Source organism: Salvia splendens, chromosome 12, assembly GCF_004379255.2.
Source record: "Salvia splendens isolate huo1 chromosome 12, SspV2, whole genome shotgun sequence".
NCBI lineage: Eukaryota > Viridiplantae > Streptophyta > Magnoliopsida > Lamiales > Lamiaceae > Salvia > Salvia splendens.
The window spans coordinates 28,007,813-28,028,355 of NC_056043.1; the positions used below are offsets into that span (position 1 = coordinate 28,007,813).

General features: G+C 34.9%; 2 protein-coding genes across 10 annotated transcripts; both read right to left on the minus strand.

The window, feature by feature from the left end:
• On the minus strand, nucleotides 1-1,200 carry LOC121758359. The gene is made up of 3 exons (XM_042153770.1): nucleotides 866-1,200; nucleotides 313-599; nucleotides 1-227 (listed from the first exon to the last, which is right to left on the minus strand). The coding sequence occupies exons 2-3, from the start codon at nucleotides 580-582 to the stop codon at nucleotides 75-77; spliced, it is 423 nt and encodes a 140-aa protein (XP_042009704.1). The 5' UTR covers nucleotides 583-599; nucleotides 866-1,200; the 3' UTR covers nucleotides 1-74.
• A 2,441-nt stretch (nucleotides 1,201-3,641) lies between these two features.
• Nucleotides 3,642-9,824, minus strand: LOC121759585 (protein EI24 homolog). Of its 9 annotated transcripts, none has more exons than XR_006041684.1 (12): nucleotides 9,602-9,824; nucleotides 9,435-9,500; nucleotides 8,624-8,774; nucleotides 7,862-7,914; nucleotides 6,938-7,054; nucleotides 6,727-6,790; nucleotides 6,528-6,613; nucleotides 6,347-6,429; nucleotides 5,308-5,384; nucleotides 4,523-4,619; nucleotides 4,077-4,157; nucleotides 3,642-3,982 (listed from the first exon to the last, which is right to left on the minus strand). XR_006041684.1 is itself a non-coding variant. In XM_042155228.1 (12 exons), the coding sequence occupies exons 1-11, from the start codon at nucleotides 9,730-9,732 to the stop codon at nucleotides 4,091-4,093; spliced, it is 1,011 nt and encodes a 336-aa protein (XP_042011162.1). In that variant the 5' UTR covers nucleotides 9,733-9,822; the 3' UTR covers nucleotides 3,642-3,999; nucleotides 4,077-4,090. The 9 variants fall into 9 exon arrangements, 5 of the variants coding, with proteins under 5 accessions (XP_042011162.1, XP_042011161.1, XP_042011160.1 ...); XR_006041686.1 differs by having other exon boundaries at nucleotides 3,642-3,999; XR_006041683.1 differs by having other exon boundaries at nucleotides 4,073-4,157.
• Nucleotides 9,825-20,543: the final 10,719 nt, after the last annotated feature.

The window sequence follows — 20,543 nt, forward strand, 5'->3', positions numbered from 1 at the left end:
TGTGTGGTGCAATCAAAATTTGTAAGCCATTAAATCAAGTGGTGTGTACAAAAGATGCCAAACTGAAGTAAGATTTATTGGTTGGTGGGATGAGAGAGAGTGTGGGAGTGAGAGTGAGAGAGCCAAATCACTCCTTCCCTTGGCAGAGGAGCAGGTTGAGCAATAAAGCTAGGATACTGCTGTCCTGGCATCACCACTGAGAAATCTGATGCATATGATGCCTGTACCTGACATCCACATGCAACAACCAATGATCAAGAATTACAATCTCACTCTCAGTTAACTAGGAGGAAGAAGAAGAATGGTGCTTACTGGGTGATGAGGGGGCTCGAGCTTGTGCATTTGTGTTGATTCGGTCTGCGTAGAAGAGTTTTGGGGGGACGACGGTCTGAACAGATGCTCGAATATAGCCATTATGAGAAACATCGAAATCAAGATGGCCGTTGCCACGAATCCGAAAGAAATAGCATTCATGGATGAGCCCAAGCTTTTCCATGGACCTTCCTTGTCAAGAGACTCACTACTACTGTACACATTGTTCCATGGCATTGGCTTTGCTCTTCCACTGTTCAACTCGTTCATTCCCTTCCTTTCCTCTTCTGTTAATAAACAATGAAATACATGTTTTTTTAAAAGCAGCAGAAATGGCCATCATACTATCTATATATACATAAACATCAAACTGAAATATATGCCTAAATCTGAAACCACTAAAATACCCTTCTCTTTTTTGCTACTACGAATTATATGAAAACCCAAGTCTGAAATGAAAAATGACTTGTTCATGATTGTGCAGCTGTGTCTAGTTAGTTTCACACACGAACTAAAATAGTGAGTTTATTTATGAGTAATGTACAAAACATACCTGAGGAAGAAGATATCCAGAGATAAAGAGGGAGATAGAATGAAGCAGAAGCTTCACACTATTTCTGATTTCTATGTTGAAGAGAGAAAATAGATAAAGACAAGTAAAGCTTCTTTTGTCCTGAAATTTCTTCTAAAATCAGATTCTTATGTAGCAAGCTTCTTTGGCATGAAAGAACAAGACACATATTCCTGTGTCCAACCTTATAGAGAACACCTATGGTCATACAGTAAGTTAAAATAATGTTAACTAAATTAAAATAAAAAGCTACATACTATATGGTTTCTGATGATCTCAGTCGGCCTACCTTTTTAAACAAAGTAATGTAAAATAATCGTGATCCATAACTTAATCAATACTGTACCAACTCTGAAGAAATAGATTTAAAATTAAGGGCAAGCACCCGATTTTGGTTTTCGAAATAATAACTCTACTCTTATCTTAAACTTGACAATGAAGCGCAACTTAGTTGACATATAGCGAATATATGTCAGATTTTTCGTCCGCATGAAAAAAAATTACACTAGGTCAATTTTCCAATTGTTTGTTTGTTATTTTCTTGAAATTAAAAAGTGTAGTCATTATTAGAAGAATTCGTAATTGTATAATGAGTTTTGCTATGCCCACAGGTTTAGGTAGGTAGCATTTCATTCATGACTAACAATTTCTCAAGGTAAAGTGTATGATGCAAACAAATTACTTGGGAACTGTTACATTAATTAGTATCATTATCATATTCATTTTGCCAGCCCTAAAAATGGGACATGGCACCATCATTTGAGAGTTGGCAATGCATCACAGAATCACTAACTAGTTGAACAAGATAAATAAAGCTGCCAAAATGTGAGCTTTAAAAAACATATTTCAAAGGCTGCAAACTTACTAGTGACAATTTTATAAGCTAAATAGGTGTTGCTTTAAATGTGAGATGAACTCAATGAAGAGAGCAAAATAAGATTTGTTACAGCTATGCAGCAGAATCTGAGCAGACATAATTCAATTGAAGAAAGATTGAAAAAGAATAAAAAGTGAGGTTGAAAAAGGAAGTGATGTAGACCATACCCACATCTTATTCCTTAATTTTTCCCCCTATAAGCCTGTCACACCAACCCCACAACTTGTGCTAAAAGCACAATCAAGATTGGTTTTTACTAATAAATCTAATTGCTACAGAAAAATTTAAATAAGAATTAAGGTTCTTATGTAATTTGCTCAATTACAGACAAAGATCCTAGAAATCTTCAAGGAAATGTAGGAAATAAATGCAGATGTGATAATTACAACTCTAGAAGGTACACTAAAATAAGGGAGAGAAGAGATAGACTTTTCCTCAATGTTGGATGGGCTAAAACCATCTTTTTCAACAAGACAATAACAATGTCTTTGAAATATGTGAATGCTTTTCAAACCCTATGTTTTCTTAATCATTCTAATCCTGTGCAACCCATGTGCTGATTACCATATATAATGTAATTAGGGGAAAAAATCTGATTGAAACAAGAAATTAAGAAAGTAGGACAAAAATTGTCACGTTAATTAAGTTGCACCAGCAAACACAATTTGTTTGTTCTTCTAACTTTGTATTTACCTGTAGAAATTGGATCATCATAGAATATTCAATTCGAATTTATTATAAACTTTCTTGCTTTAAAATCACCATCCCAAAATTTATCTTGATTTTGACTAAAATAACCATAAAATATTTTCTTAGCGATATATTGGAGTCACCTCAACAAAAAAGAGTAGAGGTTTTTGGTAAGAGACAATTTGATTAAAGAGAAGGGGTCCATATAAGAAGAAAAAATGAAGTAAATTTTGAAAAATGATCAGACAGAGTATCATTATATCTTTTTCTCTCAACTTTCTTGTTTTCCTTTTTTTTTATTTTCCCCTATCTTTTCCTTTTATATATTTGTTCAATCAAGTCTCCCTTACTGCAGCAACTTTCTTCGTGTTTTGGCATATTAACTCGGAAAAATATAGCAATGACAATACTTCAACGAATCCGTTGGTAAGACGCTTCTACTCTAATATATAACGGGTCACGTAGATGCTTAGTATGCATACTCTTGATTTTATTGATCTTGTAGCTATTTAGCAATATAAAGACTTGCTCAACTAACTTACTGTCACATTCATAGTAAATTCATCAAACTAAAACTTGAATTGAAATGGTATTCCCAACTGCAAAAAGAGATGCACCATATTTGTTAAGAATAGGATTATTTCATGTGTTTTATGGTTGCAACTCATCCCTTTTCTCTTTTTTCTTTATAAAAATGAGAGTCTCACTTCTTTTTCTTTCTAAGTTGGAAGCTTTTTACTTTCACTTTAAATTTATGTGTCCCAGTGGGCAGGACCAGAAGCCTAGTCCTTTCTTATCCCATTTCTCTTTTTTGATTCTACCATGTGGACTTCATTACTTTTGTCATATATCACTCCACTTCTATACCTCCTTTACTATATATTGTTTACCATTTTATTTCAGCCACAAATACAAAAATATAGTATGGTGGAACAAGAGACACAAATTAAGAGACATAAATCTTTATCTTTTGATCTAAACTCAAATCAACTAATAATGCGAAATTGAAGATCAAACAATAGGCACACAATCAAAGCAATCTCCAATAAATAAAGCTAATAATGCAAAATTGATGATCAAACAACTATGCATACAATCCACCATTTAATCTGCCCCATAATACTAGAATACTAGCAAATCGGCCTCCCATAAGTTTGGAAACACAAACTAAGCAAATAGGGGACAAAGTCATTAGAAAGCAAAACCATAGACAAATTCAATAGTATTTGTTCTTTAAACAACATGTTGCTGTTAATTACATGGGCGTGCTTGGGATTTCTGATACTGTTTGTCTTAGTTAGACATCCAGAACAGATCCATGGCGAAACAGATTACCCCATACATTATTCCTTCAAGAGCCAGTACACCGTCGAGATTGCCTAAGATTTACACCAGGCTAAATATGTACAGTATTGAACAAACAAATAGAGCACTTGGTTTGTCTTCTTGGTTATATACAGGTTGGAAATCTTCCACTGGTAAATTATTCTCTTTAGTTGTTGAAAAATTACATGAATGGTCAGTCGTTGACCCTGCATACATCGTGAAGCTGAGGAGCAGATCACAAAAATAATACCGGGTTGAATACTGTAGTATAAGCTGCAGATTTTAAAATGACGTACCTACCCAAATTCAGATAATCACTGAGCTTTCTGGTCATGCGCTTGTCGGTGTGATCCAATCGGAAACAGAGACAACACTTTCATCCTAAGAAGCACAATAAATAGAAATTACTAGATCATCTTGCGTGTGCAAGTGTAGACGGGCTCAACAGCTAAAGGAAAATCGAGTTTATACTATGCTTCCAGCATGCCAAGCCAGACAAGTTTAACTAACAATGTTATTTAGTTGTAATTGTATAGTGGTCATCTTGAACTCAGGAAAGAGATTGTGAATTTACTTTTAATACTCCAATAAAAAAGAACCATCACTCATTGTGAATGCTAATATTTTTAATCCTAAGTCTATGACATTTCTGCATGCTTTTTTTCACAAGTTTTTAGCCATCCTTCTGAACATATGGCAAATACAGAAATAAAGTACACTTGTACTAGAGATACATAGAAGCTTACGATAAATAATCAGAAGAAAAGAATATAGGAATCCTTCCCAATCGAGCACCATTCCACTTTTTTCTCTGAGACGCAATAACTTTGTCTGCTTCTGAGCCTGTTGCGGTCAGAACAAACTAAAAAACATAATTATAATTACTGCAAAATATAAGTCACCAACATCAAAATATAAGTCACCAACAAGCCTAAGGATCACTGCCCAAAAACAAAAGGAAAAAAAAGAAGCCAATATGTTTATTCACATGGTTGGAGACATGTCCAACTGAAAGTGGGAAGAGTCAAAGAAGTATCATTATCATGTATCTATCTATCCATGGATATTGGAAGTGACATGATCGAAATTCTACTAGCTGAATAATGGGTTATAACATAAACTCAGAAAGATGCGATTGCCTTGAGAATATTGGTTAACTGGAGCTTGTTTTTAAGCATAAGACAATTTTCCCTTTTTAGTTAAAAGGTATCTAGACTAGATTTGTTCATCCCAGTCCATCAATGATCAATCTGCTTATCCTCAAACATTTGTTTTTTTCCTCTCACGTTCTAGGCATGACAAATAGAATATAATTATTAACACAAAAATATAGTCTCATGCCCATCCTACAGAAAATCAGCTCTAAAAGAAGACTATTCACAAAGTTTCATCCAGACCAGGACTCAGTTATAATAAAACAACTAAAAGGCAGCAATGTGGGTGTCCGAGTATTAAAAAAAAACGGTCAGATAAACACAAAAAGTTTAGGTAACACAACATGATGAGAGAGAGAGAGAGCAACACTACTTACCAATGGAAATAGTATAGCCATAACCCCATAGCTAACAAGAGGAGAGTAAAAGAAAGCGGCCAAAACACATGGACTTCCTGGAAAAGGTTGTTATTCGTTCTATCAATCAATAGACTATAAATGTATCCAAATATAATGATCAAGGTAAATAGAAGTCTGAATAGCAATCCAACGTGAAAGATTTAAAATGTAGGATATGTGGGATAAAATAACTTGGAGATGAATTTCACAAACCATATTCACCAACTAACATCTCGCTTTTTCACTACTTGTAATTCATAAACAATCTGGAAGATGGATTACTAAAATAAATCTATAGTAGCTAGAGCTAAAACAACTTTTGAGGCCCTGCCAGGAGAGAGATAGTTCATAGAATTAATGGTAGATCTCACTGTCACTGATACACGATATGCTGACTCCAGAAGCTGGTACTAAATATTAGTATGTTCTAAGTTGTTTTTCCAACACTCCCAACACATCTAATGAAGAAGTCTATTCCACAACCATCTATCAGATAAAGGATACTAATAAGTTGTGATCCTTTTGCAGAGGGAAGGGACAAAACTAGTCAATAATTTGTCCTTCCACAATACACTTTTTGGTTCTGATATTTAGGATTCAGCAGACTAGACAGGTCACAGGTGCAACATCTAATTAAAATTGCTCGTCTCGGCATTGTGCTGCTAAGACAAGACTATATATTTGGTATAATACTTACTCTATCTTATTGGTCCAAACATCCTTCCAGCCACAATTTGTCATGTCAATTACCAATTTGCTTAAACTACATTTATGATTTAATCATAAATTAATGATAATAAATGTTTTCCATATTCATATTCACAATAAGCATTTCATATAGAGAGCTTCCACAGCTAGTTTAAAATATAAAGTTCATCCAGGGGGTTACAAATAGATTCACTTATCTCCTGTGTATACGCTAAAGCAATGTTCAGCTTGACAAACTAATCAATCCAAAAGCCAACTATCCAGTTACAATGGTAAATTTAACATATTTCTTTTATGACAAGAGTCTTACCAAAACCAGCAAAAAATGGCCAATTGGATTCGAAGAAGTCTAGCCTTTTATCCAAACTCAAACCAGAATAATTCCATTTGTACCTAAAACATAGGACACAATCATCAGAACCATTATTTCTAACACCCCCCTCCCCAAGTTGCATGAATATGACAAAGTAGAGCATGAAATCATTACTCACTCAAAACAATAATAGGCATACATCCACGAAAGAAGCAATAGGTTTAGTGCCTTCCCGATGAATGGTATGAATCCAGTGACATAAACCTACAATTATCAATTATTTAATTAGTAATATTAATAAATACTACTATTAGTAGTTTCATAAGTTGAATCAGAAGTCGATGTTAAGCAACTGTAAAGATGTTAAAGTATTTTACCTCCAAGAAGAAGAAACTCAACAGGAGAACTGAATATACTTGTTCAAATACCTCAATCATTAAACTGCATAGAAAAGAATGAGGTAGGTGTTTTTCATATTACTGAAAACCTTAAGAAGTAGCACATGTTCCCAACTGGGAATGACTTAAAAAATAAAACAAAAAATATATGGAAGACCAAATGAACAAAACCAAATGTATGCGGACATACCCCTCAAAGTCAGTAGCCTTATCACTGGCAGACATATCCTTTTCAGTAGATGATTCTGAACTAGAAGTCCCATGCTTCTCAATGGCAAAAAAGCCATACTTTGCAATATCATTGTACCTAGTACAATATAGGAAGACCAAATAAAATGAATAAAGTTCCATACAGTCCACAGGGTTATGATCATTAGTGAATCAGAATACTGCTTTCCAAAATAAAGATAATAATTAGCTGGTTGATATTTGTGGAGAATATCTGATTTTTATATCCAAGATCATATCTCAGCTGCAGCCTTTTGATTCCTAGATAAAAGCTTCAAAAAAATTCTTATTCCTATATAAAAGCTTTAAAAAAAGTTCTTGTCTTTTTTCCCTTCTACCCTTGTATCATGAATAATTTGCAAGTCTAAATGTTTGAAGTCATCCAGAAAAGAATTGGACGTCTTCTAAGACAAATCATATCCAACCATTGAAATTGCAGTAAGCATGCCCAATGAAGGCAGTGTCTTAAGGTGGATACATGAGGTTTTATATTAGTGGTGCAAGGGAAGACAGATATTTGAAACAGCATCTGGAAACTACAGTCTACAAAGCAAGGAGAACATGAATTTTGGGCCCACAAAATTTATAGATGTGCTAGGGACAATCAGATAAAGGCTTATTAGGTGGAGTATCATTTTACAGATTCTTACTTTTGAGTTTTTTACTCAAAATTGCAACTTGTGTTGGTGAAGATACAAAAAAACTAGTTGTGACCACTGACCACACACCTTAGATTATTTGTAGAACTATTCTAATGACAATACCTGGTCTCCATTTCGTTGGAGTAAAAGGTAACTGAGAATTGCTTCAGAATGAAAAAGAGGCAAAAGATAACAATATAAAACTAATACAATGACCAAGTGGAAGAAAAAGGAAATGAAAATACCAGAGTGTGTTTAGGATAAAGCTGGATATATACATTGGGTAGAACCAGAACACCTGCAATATGCTACATCAACTCCTTGAAGAATAAATGATAATATCTGCTATTTAAATCAAACACGTGATAATATTCTGCAGGATATACTCACATTCATGTGGGTTCATAAGTATGTACACTATGAGAGAGAAGACCACCAAAGAAAATTATCTCATGTTTTTTAGCAACAACATGGACAAGTGATAGAAGAACTAAACTCAAATAAAAAAAAAGTAAAACCACATGACACTAAGCAAATGAATCTTACAATGTAAACCCCTGCTTGCTTTCCGAGCTAAAAATCATTCCAAAACAGATACTATAACACAATCAATTAACTTACAACTTTTGTAAGGATACAGAAGCCTAGGAATTATAAATACAGATAATGCATCCTTTTATCAAATACTATTACCTTGTCCCACAATTACTTGCCTATACAGATTGGCCGCATAGAATAAGAAAGTTGTGTTCTGTGTGTAAAGTGGTAGAATCCACTAAATATGACAAGTTTGATCATTTATCAATAAGTAATATAGTCAAAATCTATGAGAGATAAGCAGGAAACAATAAGAAAGCGTGCACTCAATCCGCTGGTCATTTTCAATTCACCACAACAAAATGACTAGAAACATAAAGAGAGTGGGAAACCTTTTATTATTGCAAAACTTACATTTCATTAAAGTTTGCCAAACTATACAGAACACTCTAAAAAAAATAAGCACTCACATAGACGAGTTGAATCAATCCATGTTGTAAGAAGGAATAGAATCTGGATATACCCCCAAATGGACATAGTTCTTGAGATGTAGTCAGCAGGCATACATCAGGTAACACCCATTGTAGTGTTGGAATGACGACAGATCTCAGAACAAGTATACTGCAAAAGACATATTGTTATACTAGCTGATAATAACAGCATCAAACAGAACCTAACCAGGCGAATTTAATATTTTGGTGAAAGTACGGAATGTGATCATTTGTTGCACAATTTTGGTGTCCCACCCTCAGATTTAATATTTCAATAGTAGTCATTATTATTAAATAAAAACTAATAATGATATAATCGATCCTAATTAACATATACGAGTACTCCTTATTAACTATGAATTGAAAATCCTAATTAAGATATAATCAACCTTAACAATGAGTTAATAATACACAACTTTAACCACAAAATTGTAAATTCAAACAATTCATATGAAACTGAAGCTGAAGAAATAAAATTAAGAATTGAAGGTTAGTGAATACAATTTACAATAGATGGCTTAATTTGAACAAAGATTAAAAAAAAATTTGTGGTATGCATTTTATCTGGACTATCCTCCTCATCTGATCTGAAGCTCAGCACATATAGAAAAGCAAAGAACTTCACTACTTTTGTTACATTACATTATATTATCTGGACTAACCTCCTCATCTCATCATGAAGCTCACCGTGAAACCTCACTGATTTTGTTCTATCGTTTTGGTATTCTCATCTAGTGATTATTGTACTAGCTCAAATATAAATAAACAGAGAGATATTTGCGGCACGGACCTTCCCAAGAAAATAAAGCCATTCAAGAGGAAACACTGTCCAGTACGGATGGCGATCTCCCTTGACCTGCAATGTTTATTTGAGAGAGTCAAAACCTAGTCCTAAATTTTCAAATTCAAACTATGAAGAAGAAGAAGAAGAAGAATATGATTGGATTAAGTTTTGACCACCTGAGACAGTATATGACGACGCGGTGAAGACAACAAGCCTCTCTGAAGCCCTCCGCCCACAAAACTGAAGCCTGCTTCGATTTTGCTTTCAAGCTTCCCATTGAACTCCTTATGCTTCTCCCATCCATCACAATTCTCAATTCTCAATTCTCAATTCTCAATTCTCTCTCTCTCCAATGGGGAAGAATAATTTGGTATAATTATAATTTTGCTGAACAATTCAGCTAGAGGTTTATGGGTTGGACTATAGGGCTTTTTTATTTGGGCCGGAAACTAATTTTTGGTATAAATTTCATTTATGGAGTAACTTTTTGGCCCACATATTTTATTAAAAAATCGATATGTATCTTACTTTGATGAGAGTAATATGCACACAAGGGGGCGTGGTGCGTTAAAATGCTAGTACTTTTCTTAAATTGCTAACTTTCTAACTCATCAACGTAGTGTGTTAAAAATATCAAAACGATCACATTAAAATGTCAACACATATTTGTATTGACTTTTTAATAAATTTTATTGACATTTAAATATCAATGCCAACATAATATATTAAAATATCAACTTAAGTTTATGTTAACATTTCAGTATTGTAGTGTTGACATTTTTAATACTACATTGCATTGATGAGTTAGCAAGTTAACAACATAGGAAAAGTTCATATGCACACATATATAATATATAGATTGAAAGGGTAAAATTACTAAAGATGACGAAACATAAATCCGACACATTCATTAAAGAGATGTTTCATTCATCAGGGTTTGTATATAAGATTCACCTCAATCTTATACCTTATTTTATAAAGTTGATTTGTATGGATATCCAAACTTTTGATCTGTCATATTCATATAGTTAAGATTTTTGGGGGGTCTATAATATTCTAATGTTATTTATAAAACCAGTGGGATACTATGATGTATATATGCCTCATCTTATATGGAATATGTAATGCAAAATACAAAAAATAAAAGATTAGATGGAGTAAAAGTTAAATAGGTGAAATAGATGAAATACAAATTCGGAGTGAGTATATTAATTTGTGGATTGCACCCTCGTCCGTTTTAAAAAAAAATTCTTATAAAAAATATTTAATTGAGATAGGAGAATTCATTGCCCTAGGAAGATAAAGAAACTAAATGAGCTGTATGTGCTAGATTTTGTCTGGTGATTTTAAGATAATAAAGACTATAATTAATTATTGGAGACTATGAGGAAACTTCCTCTACTGCAACTGCCTACTAATCTAATCACATCTTCATTTGTTTTACGATTTACTATTTGTGAATATGTATCTTTATTAATAGGAGTATAGTGAAATACTATAAATAGCGAGACAAAACTTATATGCTAAAGGCATATTGGACTTCTTTGCAAACCATAGTCACTAAAGACTGTAGTTGTAAAATTAATGAGGTCAGTATTTAATTGATAGAATCGATTGAACATAATGTGAATTAATTCATAGTAATTTATTTTTATGAATTGATTAATTATGAGCCTAATTATTTGAACATTTTATACTTCACATACTTAATCTATATTTGATCAATCTATGTAATCACTCAAAATATATAGTCCCTTAAAATCCAGTGAGAAATTCTATTTGGCATGGTAATCTCATAAAATGACTTTCTAGCCTTGAGATCCTCTATCCCAGTTTTGGGATCTCACTTTAATGTCACGTTTTTTTTTTAATATTTCATTATATTTTGGATTCAATATATTTAAATTCGTTTAAAATCCAATAATTAAGGTTCATGCATGTTTTTTATATAATTAATTTGATATTTTAAATTAGAGTAAAATGCAAAATTTTGTAATAACATGGTTCCCTATAAACCAGTAATAGCTTTTTACCATTAAAATGATCATAAAATTAATAATGGAACACGAATATTAATAGGTGATAGTGAGTAAGGTGCAAAAGTCAAATTACATTTCCGACGAAATCAGCAGGAGATTTTAACAGGCTGGAAATGGGTTCCATATTACATGAAGCGTTGAAAAACATCAAATAGTAATTGGTTTAATACATATCTGCCGCAATTGTTGAAAAACATCAAATATTATTCCTTCTGTTTTGGTACAAATCATGCATCATTCACTAAATATCCACATTCCATGCCCTCTTGCTTCACCTTATCTTTAAAAATATCACACCATTAAATAATGATGCTGATGTTTAATCAAGATGTACCATCGATGGAAAAGTATATAGCAAGGGTTCCACAAGTTTGAATTAATCTTACCGAAAACATACAAGGTTCCACAAGTTTGAATTAATCTTACCAATATGTGACACATGATCGTGGGGGAAAATATGATTGAATTAGTTTTTGTATACATTAATCTTATTATTGCTAGTAGTAATATTATTATCTATAATTTATTGATTTTTGATTGTGTGAATCTATACTTATAACGACATATGCCCAACTTTAAATTTCACTATGTGTTTCTAACGAGTTGCCTTTTAGCCCAGTTTAATGCTAATATTATCAGAGGTACCAACCCAGCTCACCAATGCAGTAAGAACCAATAAGGTAAGATGAGAAAGACATTTTAGATAATTCGTTTCTTGACAATAAGAAGGAACTGATATTGTATATTGGAAATCTGCATTGCTCAAATGAGCACTACATCAAGATTATTTAGAGCATCCACAGCGGAGATCACACCGCTGTCCGTCCGTCCGTGCCAGCGGCACGACACCGCTGTCCGCCGCTGCGCTCTTGCCGCTGACACGGCGCTGCACTTAGCTAAGAGCACGTCCGTGCCAGCGAGCAGGGCGACGTGACACGTTTCTATTGGTCGTTGGCATTTTTTTTTTTAAAAAAATTGAAAATAATACCAAAAATTAAAAAAAATATATTTTTGGATTCCCAAAAATATACAGATTTTATTACCATTTTTTTGAAATTTTTTTTGAAATTTTTTTAAAAAAATTTAATCCCAAAATCATCTATAAATACACACATTCATCATCCATTTAGGTGAAATTCGGCCACGAGTAGTGGTTTTTTTTTTTAATTTTATGAATTTAATTATGTAATTTTTAATTTTTAGGATTTTAATTATGTAATTTTTAATTTTTTTGTAATTTGTAATATTATTCCAGTTATTTTTAATGCATTTTAATATTGAGCATGTCATTGCGGAAGAGCACAGATGTGGGTGTTGTGCTATTGCCTAAGAGCAGTGAGTAAAAGTGGGCCGGGGCCCACATCCGTGCTCGTTGGCAAGAGCACGGATGTAGATGCTCTTATAGTCTAAACATATTGAATCTGAAATCAATAGAAACACAAGACCTTATGCATTCTAAGTCTTTTCAAGTTCTACATTTGATGTATTGTAGTTGAAAAGACTTCGAACATTAAACACATTGGGAGTTACATATGAGCAGGTGGTTTAACACTTCCCTTCAATTCGATTGAGGATAAGGAACAAACACTTAGCATGTTTCTTAGCCTGGAGAAGAATTGGATTCCAAGTGGCTTGGTGAAGATGTCTGCCACCTGATCATAAGACGGAACATGTCTCAATTCAATTTGCTTCGCCGCAACTTTATTTTGAACAAAATGAACATCCAACTCTATGTGTTTTGTTCGTGCATGAAAAACTGGGTTTGATGCTAAGGCAATAGTGCTTAGATTGTCTACCCAAATTATCGGTGCTCCATTCGATTTTAGTCCAATTTCACCAAGAATAGATGTAATCCAACTCACTTCCGTTGCCGCTTGGGAAAGACTTCGATACTCTGCTTCAGTGCTGGAACGAGACACCACAGACTGTTTCTTCGAACACCACGAGATCAAATTTTCACCATGATAGACACAATAACCAGATACTGATTTTCGATCATCGGCGTCTCCCGCCCAATCAGAATCAGAAAAAGCCTTCACAATGTTTCTTAGCCTGGAGAAGAATTGGATTCCAAGTGGCTTGGTGAAGATGTCTGCCACCTGATCATAAGATGGAACATGTCTCAATTCAATTTGCTTCGCCGCAACTTTATTTCGAACAAAATGAACATCCAACTCTATGTGTTTTGTTCGTGCATGAAAAACTGGGTTTGATGCTAAGGCAATAGTGCTTAGATTGTCTACCCAAATTATCGGTGCTCCCTTCGATTTCAGTCCAATTTCACCAAGAATAGATGTAATCCAACTCACTTCCGTTGCCGCTTGGGCAAGACTTCGATACTCTGCTTCAGTGCTGGAACGAGACACCACAGACTGTTTCTCCGAACACCACGAGATCAAATTTTCACCATGATAGACACAATAACCAGATACTGATTTTCGATCATCGACGTCTCCCGCCCAATCAGAATCAGAAAAAGCCTTCACAATGTTTCTTGAACGTTTGATTTGAAGCCCATAATCCGTCGTTCAGGCTAGGTATCTCAGATTCGTTTCACGGCTTTCCAATGTGCATCCAAAGGAGAGGCCATGAACTGGCTTACCTTATTCACAGAGAATGCTATTTCTGGTCACGTTATCGTCGCATATTGCAAGGCCCCGACGGAACTTCGATATGATTTACCATCAGCCACATGATTTCCTTCAACTTTGCTCAATTTGGAATTTGAGATCATGGGCGTAGGCTGACCCTTAGCATCCTGCATCTTGAATTTTTCTAAAAGTTCCTTAATATAGGCACTCTGACTGAGATGTATCCCATCGACAGAATGAGTGACTTCAATACTAAGGAACTGACTCGCTTCCCCTAAATCTTTCAGCGAGAAGTGATCACTGAGCTGCTGAATTACTTTCTTGATTCCAGATGAGGAAGAACCGGTGACGAGCATGTCGTCAACATATATCAGAATGTAAATAGTTTCATTATCTTGAACCCGGTAAAAGAGCGAAGTGTCTTCCTTAGATTGAGAGAATCGAAAAAAAGAACACCTTGAACTGTAAGAAACCAATCCCGAGATGCTTGTTTTAGCCCATAGATGGCCTTATTAAGCTTACAAACAAAATTAGGGCCACCTTGCTCGAAACCTTGGGGTTGGCGCATATATATTTCTTCTTGCAAATCCCCATGAAGAAAGAAGTTATTAACATCAAGATGTGTGATACCCCAGTTGGATGATACTGCAATACTAAGGATCAGACGGATGGTGGTCGGCTTGACAACTGGACTGAAAGTCTCGGTGTAATCGAAGCCTGGTTGTTGAGAGAACCCCTGTGCCACAAGCCTCTCCTTATGGCGAGCAACATAGCCATCAGCATGCTTTTTTAACTTGAAAATCCAAGTGCAACCTACCAAGTTCTTTCCAAGAGGGAGAGTGGTCAAGGTCCATGTTTTGTTCTTGAGAAGGGCCAAGAATTCAGCTTCCATTGCCTGCTTTCAAACAGAGATTAGCAAAGCGGCAGTAGCTGACTTTGGGAGGACAAGGGAGACAACTATTGAGGATTTTGAGTAGGTGGTATTGAGGTAAATTTTAGGACGGAAGATGCCAGCTTTCGTACGGGTGATCATAGGATGGGAAGGAGCAACTGGGGCGGGAACGGAAGAAGGTGTAGGTTGAATGGGAGTTTGGGAGGATACTGAAGATGTATCACTTGAAACGGGAGAAGTAGTATGAGGAGAATGAGGAGAAGGTAGCAAGGGAGCAGAACCACCCCTTATTTTGCAATCAGAAAATTAGAAAATTAGTCCATGATACATAAATGTAGATTCAACTAATGGCAGACTCTATTTAAAAGTGTTTCAAAACTTTCTCAAGAAGCTAGAATTTTATTGAACAATACTCAAAATAAAATAAAGAAATAAAAGTCACTTCATCTCTCCATTTTCCCTCCAAAAAGGGTATCATTGTCTTTTCACCAAACTGGCACTTTAGATTATGATAGATTGTAGTTGAAAAGACTTCGAACATTAAACACATTGGAAGTTACATATGAGCAGGTGGTTTAACAAATATGACCCTGTGAAAATTCAAGGTGTGGTGAAATTGGTTAACGTTACTTATCAATAATTTTTTGGTTTTTTAACTAATGGGTTGTAGCACAGTTGACAGTGCCTGTCGTGACCTTGAGGTCAAGGGTTCAAACTCCGCCACTCATTGAGAGACTTTCGGCCTTAGTCCGCAAATCCGACCGAGCATAAGTAGTTTCAACTGAAATTATACGTGATTAATTGAAATTAATTTGAATACAATGACAAATTTTAACTAAGTTATACGACCTTATTACAAAAATCGGATTAAATTAAAAATTTAGGAATCGCCAAACATATTTTGAATTTAGCGTTTTAGTTTATTAACAAAATTTTGGTTATAATTCAGTAATTTTTATCCGTACAAGGCTTTGAGTCTAGTATGTGGATTTGATTCAAAGTTTGATTAAATTGAAACTGCTCACTCCCATGTGATTAATAATAATAAAAAGCGTGCATTTCTGTATACAGAAACGACAAAAAAAGAGGATTGTTGATTTAAAATGCGCATTAGGTAAATAGTAAAATTAAGTAAAGTGTGAAGAATCATAATCAAAATGCGCATTAGGTAAATAGTAAAATTAAGTAAAGTGTGAAGAATCATAATCACAGAATCAGTAGCATATGTAAGATCAATTGAACCTATATACTAATATTTAGCTAATTAATTTCATATATTGCAGATTTATTCGAAATTGGGATATTTGAATGTCGAAGGAACATTGTTAATTGTTGTACGGAGAGAGGACAGCACTAAACTTTGAATCTAGACTAATACCCAAAATTATGCTAAGCTTAATTAACTGCCCCATTCAATGAATCTAAAGTACTTAATCCCACAAAATCGGTGTTTCTCAGTTTATGATTGTTTCCTAAAACGTCATTTAATTTATGAAGAGACAAAACACAATCTGTTATAAATCCGCAATCACATGTTAATCGCAGATTACGTTTCAATCCATGATATTTAATACTATGTGAACAAATACGATTTATTCGAAAATGTTTGGTAAAAATATCTAAGAATAGGCATTGACGTAATCCTTGAAGGATTGGGTTACCATTTGAACCAACTAAGCTTCATTTCAATTTTCTTAGGGTATATTTATAAAACGGTGGGATGCAAGACGAGGCAAGACACGAGAGGATTAATTAGTTAATGGCAGAAGATATCGATTACGATGAGACCTTTTTAACTCGTACTCTCTTGTTTAGTATAGTATTGTTTAGAAATTTGATGTCAAAGCCTTCGTAAATGGAGCATTGAACATGCTACAAACAACCTAGCTAAGGGTCATACTAGTAGTATTTCCAAAGGCCTAGATCACATTGTGTTGGAGCTAAACGGATCAATTTATGCACTTAAACAATCAATTTTTATCATATATAGTCCAATCATTGGACCAATTAGAGGCTAGACGAAAATTGTGTATATACAAATATATGGAGAAATGTGACAAAAACATAATAGTGTTCTAATTACTATAGGCATATGATATTTTTCGAATTAAAATAATAAAGTGTTTTCAGACATAAAGATAAGAATATTGTCACGTCCCAACCCCTCAATATATACGTTTATAATTAAAAATATGAATTTAGGTAACGTACCATATACAAAATTACTTTAGTACTGTTTCAAAAGCTAACATTTATCAACTATATTTATTACTACTACTACAATTTATTACGATGGACTCTCTCATCACTCAATATGCTACACATTTATCTATATGCACAATGTTGAGGGAGTAAAAGTTCCAAAATCTGTCAACCGCCGAACCTACTATACCATGGAGCCTATACAACCGCCATCCCCATTTTACATTATGCCTGCAATTCAACCGATTCTCTAACCCTAATGTATTTCCAATTTTGATAGCTTCTTTATTTTTTCACTCTTTTTTTGTCCCATTATAGTTGAGTATATACCCTTATTTATTTTTGGGTCTGTAGTGGGATGGATAAAAAACAGATAGACATTATGAAAATAACTAATTTAATAAAAAAAAAACCGTCTAAATTTTATTTCAAATAGATTGGTAACTAATTACAAATATATTAGTTGGAAGTTGGGTTGTTTTAATAACAGGTTTTGCAAATTTGCACACAAAATATGAGTTAGTTTGTAAACAAATGGGGTGCGTGATGCGATATTTTAGAGTTCTTAATCAATGTATAAAGATTATCAAGTTCAATTATTTTAACTCTAATAATACTACACTACTGCAAGAATACAATATCGTAGTAGTATTTCAAGTGTCGATCCACAGGGAGGCGAGATTGCTTACACTTAATATGACTACACAAAGTATAAAAAGATTTTGTTTTGATTTTGAGATGGTTAACTAACTTAAGCTACTGAAATGAGATTTTTGACACGAGAAAGACAGGTCACTCCAAGTTGCTCACTAAGCTTGCGTTGTTTTACACCATTTACAACGAAACATACGACGGGATTATAATTATCAACCTAATCGCGTGCACTGAACATGTTTGCGACGTATAATTCACAGTCAGCTGAACACTTGTTCCATGAATTAACTTTCAACGACATTTAATTCCTGCGGATGCGCGGGAATAAATGTCGTCTACTATAGTCACCTACCTAATCCACTATCAATTTATCCCCTGAACAGTTCTAAATCGAAAGCATACCAACAAACGATCAATCCTAAGCTATGTTAAAGAGACAATAGTTAAGATTTAACAACACTACATCATTAGCAAAAAACGTAGCATTTTAATTATCAAACACATTGTTGGTATCAAACATACGATTCAAGGTGTTAAAACAAATACACAAGCCTAGATTACAACTCGGAGCAACAAAGAGAGCCTAGCCTATACACATGGTGGAATGTAGAAATAAAACCATAGGTGTGATGCTCTCGTCGAGTGGAGTCGGGATTCGGGAATGGATGGTCGGAATAATGGCCGGAATGCCTTCCTTCTCTTCTTCCTCTCCTCCTTTCTCTCCCTCTGTCTTTTTTTCTGTCTCGTTCCCCCCTCTCCAATTCATTTTCCCAGCCTTTTTAATCCTTCAACCGCTGGGTCAACTGCAAAATCGCAGTTACGCGACTAAAACGCCCGACCGGGCGAATTCAAAGGAGGTAATCGCCCGACCGGGCGAAAGGCTACTGCATGGCCTCGCGGGAAACGCCCGACCGGGCGTTTAGTTGAAATCAGAACGCCCGACCGGGCGAACTTTCTGGACTCCGCATGCACAATATGGAAACGCCCGACCGGGCGAACTCTCTGGAATCTCAGCTATGCATTTCCGACGAACTTCCAGCTTCTAACACCCGAAACTACACTCAAAGCATGACTTGGTGAGTTATAATTAACATGAAATCCGGGGTAAAGAATAGGAAATAAGCTTCGCATCAAATACCCCCAAACTTAAGCTCTTGCTCGCCCCGAGCAAGGTACATTTTTTAGCACAAAAACTCAACGCAAGTCTACCCCGCAGAGAAATTTTCATCACAAAGAATCATGTAGGGACGTGAGTGACAAAATCTAAACCCCCAACATTTCCAATCGAGATTTCCCACTCTCAAGAACAATCACTCATCCCCCTAGAACGTCAAGTTAAGGTGCACTTCAAAATAAGTCCAAGCATGCGATCAAACAACTCAAACCATCATCATTGACTCATTAAGCAATACTAACCACATAGACTCACAGATTTCAAATCGAACCTCTTTAACTCTACCAAGTTCTTTACACAACATCCACAAGCATCAACGATAAGGTCCAAGGTCTTATTTCAAGGTTGTAATGGGGCTAGGGACGAGGTAGGATAAGTATGGATAGTGAGCTCAAAGGCTACACATTTGAGTGCCAAAATCTTCCCTCCTACAACTTCCTTCCAAAGATTAACCAACGAAAAATTACAACCAAACCCACACTCCCCCAAACTTGAGATCTATTCCAGACGAGATTACACAAACAAACATAGAAGCTCTATCTTTATTTCATCAACTTATTTCTTTTTTTTTTTTTATAAAGACCTCGACTTTTGTGAATTTGGAGGTCGTCTTTTTCTTTTTCTTGTTTTTTTTTTCTTAGAACTTCATTCTTTTCACCTTCTATCAAGTCTAGAAATGTCTACTCTTTACAATTCACCACCCACACTCAAACTCAAACCACAAAGCTCAACTTGTATTTAGCACCCAAATAGTAGCAAGGTCTATCGATGAGGCTAAAATTAGGCTTATTTCAGTGGCTAAGTGTTTGGCTAAGTGTTTACACAAAGAATAAGAAATTAAACTCAAGGTGGCTTCTAGGGGATCATTTGATGGACTAGGCATGTGATCATTTGGCCATGGAGTTCATCCTAGTGCCTTATCCTCCCAAATCGTTAACACAAACGAACGCAAGCACTTCACTCGATAAAGCAAATCAATCCAAAATAATTTCCACAAGTCATGCGATTTTCATACTCTCCTCAACTTAAGAAATCGGATGTAATCACAACATGCTCTTTCAAATAAATTCATGCACCCATTCCATTTATCCTAAGCTTCAAAGATCAAGTAAGATCAAGTAAGATTTCCTAACCAGAAAGCCGAAGATAAAGCATGCACCCGTCAACTACATAGATTCAAAACATCTTTATCACGCAAAACACCCAAAAAACATACATCACAAATCATTCATAACCCCCCCAAACTTGAATGCATCATTGTCCTCAATGCATGCAAAGAAGACAAATAAAGTAAAGGGAAAGGAAACTCCCCCAAACTTGGCATGACGTCCATAGTGCATTCGGGTGGGAGGGTGGGTGTAAAAATCCTTTGCAGGTGTGCTTCCTCCTAAGCTCCAATCCTAACTCCCAGTTGCTCCTACAAAAAAAACAAAAACTACAAAAAGAAACACTCAATTCAAAATAAATGTTGGAGGAAAGAATTGAGCAAACAAAACCTCCAACATATGAAATCAAAAATAAAAACAAAAAAACTTGGGTTGCCTCCCAATCAGCGCCTTTGTT

What these genes read in the sequence shown, in the direction of transcription:
- LOC121758359 (XM_042153770.1), bottom strand. Translation starts at nt 582, where the DNA reads ATGAACGAGTTGAACAGTGGAAGAGCAAAGCCAATGCCATGGAACAAT. An exon ending in TCGAGCCCCCTCATCACCCA is followed by an intron (nt 228 to 312) that starts GTAAGCACCATT and finishes TGTGGATGTCAG; the next exon opens with GTACAGGCATCATATGCATC.
- LOC121759585 (XM_042155228.1), bottom strand. Translation starts at nt 9,732, where the DNA reads ATGGATGGGAGAAGCATAAGGAGTTCAATGGGAAGCTTGAAAGCAAAA. An exon ending in GTCATATACTGTCTCAGGTG is followed by an intron (nt 9,501 to 9,601) that starts GTCAAAACTTAA and finishes TAAACATTGCAG; the next exon opens with GTCAAGGGAGATCGCCATCC. An exon ending in TGAGTTTCTTCTTCTTGGAG is followed by an intron (nt 6,614 to 6,726) that starts GTAAAATACTTT and finishes TGATAATTGTAG; the next exon opens with GTTTATGTCACTGGATTCAT.